This window comes from Gracilinanus agilis, chromosome 4 (genome assembly GCF_016433145.1).
Source record: "Gracilinanus agilis isolate LMUSP501 chromosome 4, AgileGrace, whole genome shotgun sequence".
Classification (NCBI taxonomy): Eukaryota; Metazoa; Chordata; class Mammalia; order Didelphimorphia; family Didelphidae; genus Gracilinanus; species Gracilinanus agilis.
In genome coordinates, this window is record NC_058133.1 from 424,703,039 (window position 1) to 424,716,915 (window position 13,877).

The 13,877-nt window shown below is 39.5% G+C and overlaps 1 protein-coding gene across 1 annotated transcript in view; it reads left to right on the forward strand.

Annotated features, from left to right (window-relative positions):
• The first annotated feature begins 597 nt into the window (after window positions 1-597).
• Window positions 598-13,877, forward strand: part of SLC22A3 (solute carrier family 22 member 3) — a 122,460-nt gene continuing 109,180 nt past the window's right edge. Inside the window, exon 1 of the mRNA XM_044675475.1 lies at window positions 598-1,287. Within this exon, the coding sequence (XP_044531410.1) occupies window positions 838-1,287 (450 nt within the window). The 5' untranslated portion in view covers window positions 598-837. The remainder of the gene's footprint in view (window positions 1,288-13,877) is intronic.

The window sequence follows — 13,877 nt, forward strand, 5'->3', positions numbered from 1 at the left end:
TTTTAAGATTTAATATTTTCCCAGAGATCACAGGCTTGTGGCTGCATACATACATACCTGCAGATACGTGGACAGTGGTCTTAAACTTGTGCCTCTTATTTACTTGTGTATACACAGACGGGGCTTCAGGAATTGAGAAGAAATCGAGAAAAGTAAAGAAGAAACAGTTAGAGACAGGTGACTTGTCAGCGATTGGACTCAGGCTCTTGTGACTTGCCAGAAGTTAAAGGAAAAGTTAGTCTACTTAGTGACTGAAAGATAATGAATGGGGACCCAGATTGCTCCTGAAACTGGAGCCTATCGAAAAAGGACCGTGCCAGGGCACTGACCCTGGAAGCCACTGGCCAGAGTGGCCGCTCTTGGTCCCCCGCCTCCCACCTCCTCGGGCAAACCGTGCCCAGGGCAGCAGCTGCTCCTTTAAGCTGGCCACCTGACACGGCCTCTGTCCGCCCCTGAAGGTAAGGTTGTGGGCTGCTGGGGTGGGAAAGGGAGACAGAGATTTGATTCTTGGCACGAAGCCAGAATTGTGAGGTAGGGACGTGGGGGAGGGCCGGTGAGGGGGCGGGAAAGAAAAGGCTTGGGTGCGTGGGGATCACTAGTAGAAAACTGCCTCCGGGCAGCAGAGTTGCACCCAAAGGGTGGGGGAGGGAGCCGGGGAATTATTCCAAAGTTGGAGGAGCTGTGGCGGAGACTGAGAGTACACAGTAGCCACGCGGGTCCTGAGGAAACCGAGTAAGGGAGAGAAGAAGCCGCTGTGGAGTTGAAGAGAAGGAGGAGAAAAAAGAGGAGGTGGAGGAGGAGGAAGAAAAAGAAGAAAAGGTTGGATTCTTTTGCACGATGCCCTCCTTCGACGAGGTGCTGCAGAAAGCGGGTGAATTTGGGCGCTTCCAGAGACGGGTTTTCCTGTTGATGTGCCTGACGGGCATCACTTTTGCCTTCCTCTTCGTCAGCGTGGTCTTCCTGGGCATCAGTCCGCAACACCACTGGTGCCGGGGTCCCAGTGCCGCGGCGCTGGCGGAGCGCTGCGGCTGGAGCCCAGAGTTGGAGTGGAACCTCACAGCGCCCGCCGTGAGCGCCCGGGAGTTGGGAGCCCGCTCCGACGGGCGTTGTGAGCGCTATGAGCTCGAAGCAGCCAACTGGAGCAGCGCTGCGGATGCTGTCAACGCTGCGGAGGGGGCTCTCAGCTGCAGTGACCCGCTCGCCTTCTTCCCCAACCGCACAGCGCCCTTGGTCCCCTGCCGGGGCAACTGGAAGTACAGCCAGTCCCACCCTTCGATTGTCAGCGAGGTAAGGGGGCACAGACCAGTGGCCTGGCGTCGGGGCTAGGCATAGGCCAGGGACCTCACGCACACTCTGTGTGTGCTCCTTTAAGAGAACAGGTGCACTGGAGTGCCCAGACTTGGCATGCACTTGACTTGGGTCGGGAGGACCTGGATTCAAATGAGTCTTTGACATGGACTAGCGGTGTAACGCTGAGAAAATCAATTAAACTCTCTGAGCCCTAGTTACATCCTGTATAAAGTAGGAATAAGAATAGCAACTACCTTGGAATCAAATGAGATCATGTAGGTAAAGTGCTTTCCAAGCTTTCCCTCAATAGATAAATACTAGCTATTATTATTATGGGAAATGAGTCCAGCCCCCCTTTCCTCCTGGATTTCTATGAAGATTGCAGGGAAAAGTATTCAGTGTACTGAGGTCAAAAGAGGAAGGGTTGCTGGTTGAAGATAAGTGGAGCTGAGGGACAGACATGAAGTGAAGAGGGGACCCAAATTGGAGGTGCTCCAAAATTTATATTAAACTCATGGGTGATGAGCTTGACATACCGGTGAGGCTCATTTTCCTCTTGTGGTTTTCCCATTTGGATGTTAGTGGGAAAGATGCTTAATTTGATTCTAAGATACAATGAGGTGATCCTAGGTGATGAAATGATGACTTGCAATAGGTGGTCTCATACCACCCCCAAATTCAACCAAAGATTTGATGAAATCTTTCTGCTTTCAGTTAATGTAGATGCTAGAGTGGAAATACTACGATCATACCATCATTTTGGAAAGATGGGGCAGCATGGCAACCACACAGGTTTATTTGTGGTTGGGATGGTATTTATGTCATTGTACTCTTCACTTGGTTTCCTCTACGTGTACACTCCAAGAGTTCCATCTGTCAAAATTCATCCATGCTTTGGCAGCTTTTATTACTGTCTTTTCAAGAGTTCATGCAAAGGGTCAGTCTTGAAGGTAGGAAAAGATTTCTAAGACCTTTAACTGGATTGAGTATCAATGCAGAATAGTATTAATTCATTGTTATACCACAGTGACTCTAACTGACCTCACTTCCCTTTCCATCACACATTTTGGGAAATACAGTTGCTAGAAAGCTTTCATCTACATTACGTTTTTTGCTTTTTACAACAATCCTATGAAGTATATAGGGTAGGCATTAGAACATTTTACAGATGAGGAAAATGAGAGTCAAAGAAATTAAGTGATTTACACAGTTAAGTGGCAGAACGGGACCTTGAACCCTGCCTTCCTCATCAAAGTTCAGCTTGGGTTGAAGTTCCAAAGATGGAGCCAAGATGACGGAGTAATCCAGAGCAGTTCTGTGCCATCATGAGAATCTTCTCCTTCCAAGATTAAAATATCACCACAAAACTAATACAGGAGTGAAAGAACCAACAAGGAGACAGAGTGAAATAGCTTGGGTTCCAATATACCTTGGATTCCATTGCCTTCCTAGGAATAAAATTTATATATTATAAATCACATACTAAGTAACATACACACACACACATATATATATATATATACACACACACATATATATATACATGAAGCAGATAGATACTATATAGATGATATAGTCTACTTTGTGTACATATATATGTATTTGTGTATATACATATATATATATTATGCCTGACTTCTTGAATCCAAAATAGAAAATAACAGCACATCCTAGATTGAGATATTTGTGTAATAGCTCACTAGAAAGTAGCAGTTCAGGATTTATAAAACACTTTTCCTACAACTCTGAAAGGTAGATAATATAAGTGTTATCAATTACCTCCTTTTATAGAGATGAAAATAGGCTCAGAGAAATGTAGTCATTCATTCAAATGTACACATCTAGTAAGGCCAGGGAGCTTCCCCATAGGTTGTTGATCTTAGCAGATGTTTTTTCCACCACAGGATGCCATCTGCTAAAAACTAAAAAGAAGTTTTCATAATAGAGTAGTAATGGCTAAAACTAGGCATTTCTCATCCTTGCTTACATAGAAAAGTCAAAATCCTGAGCAAGAGTTTTTCATTTCTCCCTTTCTATAACTCAAAGAAAGTTAATAGAAGGGATCTATTGAATCTGACTTGACTTTCTGCATTGCTTCTAGTTGACAGGAAGGTGCTATTTTAGGAAAGTAATAACTCTTTTGTGGATGGCTTTTCCGGAGGATTTGATAGTTTATATTGTCTATAGTAATCTGTAGCAGGGGTAGGACTGCCCTTTCCTGTACCTTTAGTGACATGGGTAGCCCTCATCCTTAAGACAGTGACTGATAAAGAAGTCCTTTATTTTTTTTTTTTCTTTTTTAAAATTAATTAATTAAAAAACCGTATCTTCCATCTTGGAATTGATATTATGTATTGGTTCCAAGGCAGAAGAGTGGTAAAGGCTAGGCAATGGGGGTTAAGTGACTTGCCCAGGGTCACACAGTGAGGAAGTGTCTGAAGTCAAATTTGAACCCAGGATCTCCCATCACTAGGTCTTGCTCTCCATCCACTGAACTACCTAGCTGCCCCCCCCAAGGAAGCCCTTTAGAAGAAAGGCATACTACTATTGGAAGTCATAGCCTTTGACTTATCCCTTGACAAAACACACCAGATAAAGTATTAAAAATAGAGTGATATTTGTTGACACCTATAACTAGGTATGTAAAATGATATTGGTCAGAAGACAAAATAAAGACAAAAGGGTGAACAGATGGTCAGAAAGTATTGACTAAGCACCAAACTAATTATAACTGTACCTGGAACCAGGAAGGCCTGTGCTCAAATCTAACTTCAGATTTTTACTAGCTGAGTGATTCTGGGCAAATCATTCAACTCTGTTTGCCTCAGTTTCCTTATCTGGAAAATGATCTGGAAAAGTAAATGGCAAACCACTCCAGTATCTCTCATAAGAAAAGCCCAGATGGGGTCAGGAAGAGTCAGATATGACTGAAAAATGGAACAACAATATTTCAAAAAAACATTTCTGGCCTTGATTTCCTTTCTCCATAATAGCTGGTGTTTATATAATGCTTTAAAGTTTAGATTTTAAATCACTTCATGTACCTTATTTACTTTAAAGTACTTTGTTTCCTTGTAGACTCATACTATAATTGTGAAGGTAACAAGCATTATTATCCCAAATTATAGATGAGGAAACTGAGGCTTCTAAAAGTCAAATGACTTTCTCATTGCCCCATACCTAGTAATCATAAGTGTCAGAATTTGAACACAGGTTTTCCAGAGTCCAAGTTCAGAGGTCTATAATATTCTACTGCTCCATACAAAATAGTTAAGTTCTAAAGATAATTTCAAATTTATGGAAAATGAATACACTGTACAAACTGTGGTTGTGAAGGTAAGAGTATGTGTGTGAAAATTCCATGAAGAGTTTCTTTGATTAAGAGTTCTTAAAACTATTATTTCTACAGGATTAGACATATCTGGTTATTGTTTTATTATTATTTCTGGTATTCTGATAAATATTATTATTTCTGATCAGTTGTATGGCTTTATTTTTGAGCATCTTTTGGCCTCAGCTAATTCATATAACAATGACAGAGAGATAGTTAAGGAAAACAGTTAGAATTCAGGGGAATTTTTATTTTCAAATATTCACTTAAAAAGCTTAGTGTCCATATAATCCAGGTGAGGCTAAAGCAAGAAAACTATTTTCTGAAATAATTATTTATAGTATATTTTGAAGTATTAAAGATTTTAGACTATATACTTGACTCCATTGTTTTCTGTACTTCTCTCAATGTTTTCATTCTCTTAATGAAGATTTGAATTGAGGCCTTTTTGGTTTGACTTAGGTTTTACACTTTACTTTCACTCAGATCAAAGCAATTACTTCCATCTAAAAGGATTGTATAGTGATTAATTTACATTAAGTTTGAGTTTACTAGGGAACTAAGGTTCTTGGTTTCTCAAGAAAGCAGCTATAGATTTTCAAGAAATAGTCATAACCAGGAAGACTCAAAAGTCATCTGAGAATCTGTCCTCCAACCTATTGATTTAAGGCTCTGATCCCTGTTCAAATGTAAACGCCTCTAGGAGTTTGTGATCTATGAGAGAAAGAATTGTGGGGAGAGAGAAGGGCACTGGGTGCCTGAAGAGGGGGAGGAGCACTGAAAACAAAAGGTAAAGGTCAGAGAACCTCTGCCAAAGACAAAGTTCACCTGCTTTTTACAGTTTCACATAGGGCCAGGCCTGATTCTGTTTTTTCAGTGTTGAGACCCTTCCAACCTCCACCCCACAGCCCCCCAAACCAAATACCTATGACTCTTCAAAACTAGAGGCTCTGGTTGTCTCTTCTCAGCTGTTTATCCACCAAGAGACAAAGGAAGTTGAGTTGATAATCTGTCACACCCCTGGCAGATTGGACTTCTCCATGTTTATGAAGGAATGAGCTTGGAGAAGGCACCATCCCAACTCCCCCTTTCCTATCTCACACTGCATGCTGGAGTATACTAGTATGACAACTGAACACTCAGTACATTGGTCTGTGTTTTTCCTGTGCTGGATACTTTAATTTACAGGTATGACTTAGAGCAGGGAAGGAGACAAAAGGGAGAATGGGAAGGCTGCCTGTCAGGAGCAATCATTTTTATGGACTGACATTGAGAGTACAGAAAAGGCTTTTCTCAGCTGCTCCACAGCTCATGAGTACATCTATGATGTCAGATTAGGGATTCTCCAGGGGCAGCTGGACATACACTCAATCTTCTTTGGGATCAGGGAAAAGCAAGAAGGAAGGTTTGCCTCTCAGAAGTTCAGAAGAGCATAATATTACATTATGTTATGTTATCCAAACCAGAATAGAGAAATAAAACATTTAAAAATGAATTCCAACACTTCTCCGCCATCTTCCTTCTTTCCTCTCTTCCCTTTCTCTATATCCACTCTCCTTCTTCTCTAACATATTTATTTTGAGGAAGAAAAATTATTAAACATTTGTTCGTAAGCCTTAAGGATAAATTTCTAACATTTATTGATTAATGATGCTGTCACTTATCTTTGGAACTAGTTATAATAGAACCTAAACATAGATAAAAACGTTTTGTCTCTTTTTGTGTGATCTGACACCTGGCAGAGGTAAAAGTTGAAGGCTTGAAAGACTGTGAGCAGTAATAAAATAAAAAAAAATTGCATCAAAATAACACAGACCATTTGAAATCATCGCTACACATTCTAATAAAAGGAAGACTAACTTTAATGTTTTTACTTTTAGTATACCCTACTTCACATTGTCTTAGGATACTTTGCTTAAATCTCCCATCAGACTATTACAAAAATTGATGGTGCTGTTATTGGTGGTTTTTTGGATGACGTGTCCTCAATGATTGGCACATAGTACACAAATAATAAATATTTCTTTGGTTAACCTGACCTAAATGATTTTTTAAATCTTGTTTTGGAAAACAAAAAGTAAAAAGGAGAAAAGCCAAGAATGGGGATTATTTTTGGAAACTTCTCTGACATTAAACTTTAGTCCTTTATTAATCATAGAGATGTGTTGGACATGATTAGGCAACACAGGGTATTGGAAAGAATATCAGATAGGACTCAGGAGACCTGGGTTCTAGCCTTCTCTCTGCCACTAACCAACTGTATGAGCTTGCGCAAGTAACAACCTGAGTATCAATTTCCTCATCTGTAAGATGAGAGAATGGGACTAGCCAGCCTCTAAAATCTAAAGCTAAAATTCCTTTGGCTCTATAAAAACTGTGATTAGAAAATTTCTTTCTTTTTTTTTTACCCTGACATAAAACTATTTAAGCACAGGACTAATTTTTCAGTCTAATAATAATATGTAGCCTAAAACCTTTCAGAAGACTAAAGATATTTGTTGCTCTCTAAAAACTGGATTAAAGTTGTTGATAGAGACCTGAACTGAGGATAGGTGTCAGAAAAAAGTATTCATTTACACCTATTATGTACCAGGCACTATACATAGTGCTTTACAGATTGCTCTGTTACAAAAATGAATACTATGGAAATAGGTATCAAGTGATAACACATGTATAACCCAGTTGACTTGCTTATTGGCTCCAGGAGAGGGAAGGAAAGACGGGAGAGGGAAGGAGAGAAAATTAATCATGTGACCATGGAAAAATATTTTAAAATTTAAAAAATTAAAATGCAAAAAAAATCCCTCCAAAATGAAGTGCTTTACAAATATCAACTCATTTGATCCTCAAAATGACCTTGGGAGAATGGAGATGCTGCTGTTATTTTCCCCAATTTTACAGTTATGGAAACTGAGGCAGACAAACCTAAGTGACTGCCCCAAGGTCACACAGCTACTAACTGTCTGAGATTGGGTTTGAACTCATCTTTCTGATTCCTAAATCCAGCCCTCAATCCATTGTGCCACCTAAGTACCAATATTGATGATAATGAATGTTTTATATGAGTAATTTATTCCTGATCTGTGGGAGAGCCTTCCAAGCCAGTGTTGGTCTGATCAGCCATAGTTGGACACATTATATATTGATGGGGACTTGGGGTTGTCATTTTAATCCTCTTAGGGCACAAAAGACAACAATCAACCAAAGACAATGAATAAATATTTCACAAATGAATGAACTTAAGTGTGTGGATGGGGTTTTTATAAATCTGGAATGGGGGAGCAGCAAAGTGGATCAGTGGCTATAGAGCCAGTCCTGGAGACAGAAGCTCCTGGATTCAAATATGCCCTCAGACATTTCCTAGCTGTGTGACCCTGGGCAAGTCACTTAACCTCCATTGCCTACCACTTACCACTCTTCTGCCTTAGAACCGATACCTAGTAATGATTCTCAGACATAAAGTAAAATTTTTTAGAAAATCTAGAATGGGTTTTTCTATAAAATATTTGATAGACTTTGTCATATTAAATTCAGTGAGGTGGGTTTTTGGGGTGGGGAAATGCAGCAAGCATAAGTTGCAGAGATGTTTTGATTTTCAATCAACACTCCTAGTCATGTTCATACCTTGCTTCATATTTAACTTTAGACTCTGTCTCCTAAAAGATAACAGAAAGAAATGAAGTGAGTCTGGCTTAAAGAATGCCCTTTCCATCTCCCTTTCCTTGGACAAAAGAATACAATTTCCCAATAATTTCCCATGCTGCTGTTAGGGGAGAGAATACTGTGAGACAATTCACATTTGTAGAGTTGCACCCCAGCTGGAATACTTCTTATGGTTGCTTATTCTAGAAGCTAGGAAAGAATCCAAGCTTTTCTCTAAAGGTTGCTCCTTGCTTCATCCCTGTTGACATGCTACTATTATCTGCTGTTTGGTTTTCTTGCCTTGCTCATGCTACCATATATTGGAGCTATCTACTGTTGCTTCTTTGTCCTCCAAAAGACTATTGTTTAATATACTGTCCAACCAACTTGCCTAGGGTTAATCTCTTGTAACTTTTGTTGGTCCGAACTCCCAGGCTCACACCTTCAAAAAGAGTCAATAAATATTTATTAAGTGCCTGCTATGTATCAGGCATTGAGGATAAGCACTAATAGTACAAATATGGAAAAGATCATTCTTGCCCCTGTGAAGCTTATGCAAATTTACTCAAAAAGATAACACACAAAAGAATGCTGAAAAGGGATGGGGTTGGGATGGGCATGGATGAAGAACCAAAGAAGTAAAAAATGAATATAAATAGTGGGAATTGAGGAGGTGACTTATGAGAGAGATGTCTGTCTTTCCCTCCTTAAATGGAAGAATTTATGACTCTACCCTCCAAATGAAAAGGGAAGAAGAGTGATCACAAAGAATTCAAAAAGAAGTCCCGTTAGTTCAAATTTCCAACTCTGCCATGAATAGTCCCCTTTTAATATGGTAGTTTTGGGGAGGAAAATCTTTTCAGTTATTGTCATGTCTCCAACAGTTAGGACTAGGAGCATATAGATTACCCAGAACCTTACATAAGCCACAATAAGGCACTTTGCAACAGTGGAAGAGATGAAGTTGACCTGGAAAATTTCGCCCACATTTTTGCCAATCAATCTAGTTTCTTGTGTCCCTTAAAATTTTGATAATTATTGTTGTTATTATTGGCGATAAATCTGATCTGAATGATAGGGTTAGGTTGAAGGGTGGAGTAGGTTAAGGAGAAAGAGGAATAGTTGAAAATTTAAAGGACTAGGAAAAGGAATTTGCTTTTATCTTACTATATTTGTGATTCATTCTATTTTTATTGCTAAAATTCTTTTCTTCTTTTCTAGCTAGTTCCCCATACCTTCAAAAACAAGTTTTCCTGTAGTAGCAGTGGTCCTCACATATTTGCATTTGGTAGATAAAATGCCTTGGATTTTTAATTAGCAAGACCTGAGTTCAAATTCTGCCTCAGACATTAGGTATGTGATCCTGGGCAAATTACTTAGCCTGTTTTTTAATTGTGAGGATCAACTGAGATAACCTCTGAATAGCATTTTGCAAACAAAGAATTATGTAGAATGACAATTATAAATTAGTTCTTTTAAAAAAAAAAGTAATGCTGTTTTTATTGAGATCTTTTGTCTTGACGTGACCTTCATTTTTGTGTGCCTTCCCTCCTAACTTCCTCTAAGAGCAAGCCATCCCCAGTAAAACAGGCCCTTAAAAGAAAAGTAGGTTGGGTTTGGAGTTGGAGGTAGAGAGGAACATTTCAGCCAAACCAGCAAACACATCAACTGTGTCAGATACCATGTGCAATATTGCTTTCCTCCTCGCCAGACCCCTCTCCTTATCCATCTCTGAAAAGAATGGGGGAAGGTATAGTTTTAAAAACTCTTTAAAAAAGGTCCGTTTTGAACTTTATAATTACACAGCATTCACATTTGGTTCTTTATATTTGTGGTCATATTCTTTACTGGCTTCTTTCTACAGAAATCATTCTTGCTCTCTCATTCCCCCCTTAATATCACAGAGATTTTATTCTTTGTGGTTAAGTGAATATTCTTTTGTGATAACTTTGTATCTTAGGATATTTTTTAAAAATCCTTTCTTGTATTTCCTTTAGATGGAACAGAAGCAACATATTTCCATTACATTAACAAATTGCAATTTGTAAAATTCCTTTTTCTGAAACACTTTTGACCAGCTATGGGAGGTTTTTCTTTCATTATTGCAAAGGCAGAATGGATTTTGTTGTTGTTGTTTTTAATCCTCTCATAGGGAGGACAAGTTTGAAATGCTACCTGCGTGGTGATGTCAGATCATTTATTTTTTCAAGATGAAGAATAGAAATGGAAGGAGTATGTGCCCTACCAGAGACTGAATCTGGCTCTTAGTTGTCCTGAGCCTTAGAGGGCCTACAGAGGGCAAATAAGATGGAACTGGGCAGAGCATTGGCTCTCCATCAAAGAAGAGTACACACAGTATAACATTCGGTGTTTATGATCCTTTGGGTTTTGCCAGCTTCTTCGGTAGGGCCGTATTGGGTTTCTGGAACAATAGTCTATATCCTTGTAGTTTAATAAAATGTAATCAAATAAAACTTTGTATTCACTTCCACTTTCCCAAAAGATGGTAAAAATGCTCTCGATGAGGCCCATGCTTACATAAACCAGCATGTATCCGTCCCTTTTATGGTGAGTATCCAGGCTTCTCTCCAAGGGTATACCCTTTTGCAGTCTTCTTCCGTCAACCCTATTTGACAGCATTTGACTGTCATTTTTTGTGTTGCTCATGTCTAGCATACGCACAGGACAGCTCTGATTTCATAGAGTTATTGCCAACTGGAAAGGTTAAGCGACAGCACAAGATGAAAGGAAACATGTGTGGCCCGAGCTGGTAATATATTAAAGAGATTTTGATGCCGTAAATTGTTGCTTCTGAAAAATAAATAGACATAATTAAGAGCTAAAGCTTCCTCTTCTGAAGACTGAGTGGGAAATTTGTGGGCATTAGAAAGTTGTAAGGGAAATAATTCATAAATTTAGTTTTATTTATTCCTTTTTTTTTAATTCTTTTTTTTTTTAAACCCTTACTTTCCATCTTGGAATCTATACTATATATTGGTTCTAAGGCAGAAGAATGGTAAGGGCTGGGCAGTGGGGGTTACATGACTTGCCCAGGGTCACACAGTTAGGAAGTGTCTGAGGCCACATTTAAACCCATGACGTCCCATCTCTGGACCTGGCTCTCAATTCACTGAGCCACCCAGCTGCCACCAGTTTTATTTATTTCCATAATTAATGTTGGGCAAGTTGTTTTTAAGAGATGGTCCCCTTTGTTATTGCTTTTTATCAAATAGAGACCAGAAATGCAAAATTTTAGAAATGAAAGAGACTTTGGTAGCCATCTAGGGCAATTCATACGTGAAAGGAATCCCTTTAACACAGTTGAGAAGCAGTCATCCACCCTCTGCTTGAAGACCTTCAGTGAGGGGGAATCTACTATCTCCTGGGACAGTTCTATTCACTTTTTTTTAAAACCCTCACCTTCCGTCTTGGAGTCAATACTGAATATTGGCTCCAAGGCAGAAGAGTGGTAAGGGTAGGCAATGGGGGTCAAGTGACTTGCCCAGGGTCACACAGCTGGGAAGTGTCTGAAGCCGGATTTGAACCTAGGACCTCCTGTCTCTAGGCATGGTTCTCAATCCACTGAGCTACCCAGCTGCCCCCAGTTCTATTCACTTTTGCATATCTCTGATTCTTAAGAGATTTCTTCAGCTTCTTCTAAATTTCCACCCAATATATCTTGTTCTGCCCTCTTTGAAGCCAACCAGAAACAAGTAATTCCTTTTCCACAGATCAGCCATTCATATACTTAAAGACAGCTATTATACCTACCTCAGTCTTTCCCACTTGTTAAATATCCCCTTGTTCTTCCTTATATGAAATAGACTCAGACTACTTCTGGCTACTGTCCTCTAGACATTCTCAAGCTTACCAGTGTCTCTCTTAAACTGTGACACAACCGTGATTGAACAAAAATACTGAAATGGAAGTTTCACATGGATGCTGATGCAAAATATTAAGTAACCAGGAACTGTGGGGAGGGGAGAACCTACAAAAACAAATGAACAGGTCACTTTTATGGGTAGAAGTTCAGGCCCAGAATCAGGAAGACTCATCTCCAGAGTTCAAATATAGCCTTAGACACTTACTAGCTGTGTGATCTTGGGCAAGTCACTTAACCTTGCTGCCTCGGTTCATCATCTGTAAAATGAGCTGGAGAAGAAAGTGGCAAACCACTCCAGTATCTTTGCCAAGAAAACCCCAAAGGGGGTCACAAATAATCAGACATGGCTGGAAATGGCTGAACAACAACACTGAATATGAGGACGATGTCCTTTGCTGGAGATACAGGGGGAAATGTCATAGTCTATGCTTTCTAGGAGTTCATAATGTAGTAAGTTTACTGACTTGCTCGAGGTTGCATCACTAGTTAGGACAAAATCACTTTTTATAACTACAATACAATTTCCACTTCTATAAAACATTACTTCCTCATTCCCTGTACCTTTCATCTCATTCTCCCCCCCCCCCATTCTTCCTGCCTCTACTTGATATCAAGACTTCATGTCTTACCTACACTAATACAATAATAGCCTCCTAGCTAGTTTCTCTGCCTCCATCTCTTTCCTTGTATTCTTTGGCTTGTGGAATTCCTATGCCAAATTAATCTTCCTAAAATGCTAATGAAAACAAAACAACTGCTAAGAAACCTTCAGAGGCTTCTTGTTGTTTCTGAATAAAATACTAATTCCTTATTGGCCATTCAAAGCCTTCCAGAATCTATCCCCAAACTCTCTCCGGCCATATTTTTCACCATTCTCCTGTGCTCCAATCAAGTGGGGAAAGTTATTGTTCTAAAATGGCTTGTTTTTTCCTCCTTCAGTGCCTGGTTCCTACCATGACTTTTAACTGAAACATCTTTTCTGCTTCTCCCCCAACCCCTCTCTCCTCCACATATTCACCTAACAAAATCCTGCCCATCCTTCCAGGATCAGCTCTGATGCTACATCTAACATAAAGCTTTCTTTGATAACTCTAATCATTTCGAATTCACATCCTGGTCTCATAGAGCCCCTTTTGGCTGTTACACTGTTCTTACTATGTTTATCCTGTGATGCCTTACAATGACAATTAGTTAGGCATACATATATAAGACCAGTGCTAGACTACAGGTACAAATGACTTTGCCCCTCTGAGACTCAGTTTTCTTATCTATAAAATGCCTGTAATACTACTTGTTCTTGACTTGCAATATTGTTGATATGGAAAGAGCTTTTTAAACCAGCAGTACTATCTAATTATAATCTGTTTTCTTTCCCAATAGATTTAATTTCTTAAGGACAATGACCATGCCTTATAAATCTTTTTATTCCCCTTAGTCTTTGGCACCATGTTTCATTTATGGTAGGTAATCAATAAATATTTGTTGAACTGATGAAATGTAAATGTATGAATGAATAAATGAATTTGATTTGTTTAGGTATTGAAGGTTTTCAACTGAATATATGTTTGAAATTGGTCTTGGTTGTCATGAAGGGATGTTTTCAGCCAAAGGGTTTCTTTAGTGTATAAGAAAGATAGCCAAGAAAGCTCCAAGGGGGAGCATGTCAGCCTCCCACTTTTGTGTGTGCTCCTTCTCTAGCCAGTTAGGATTGTAGCCAGCTGTCAGCTATCT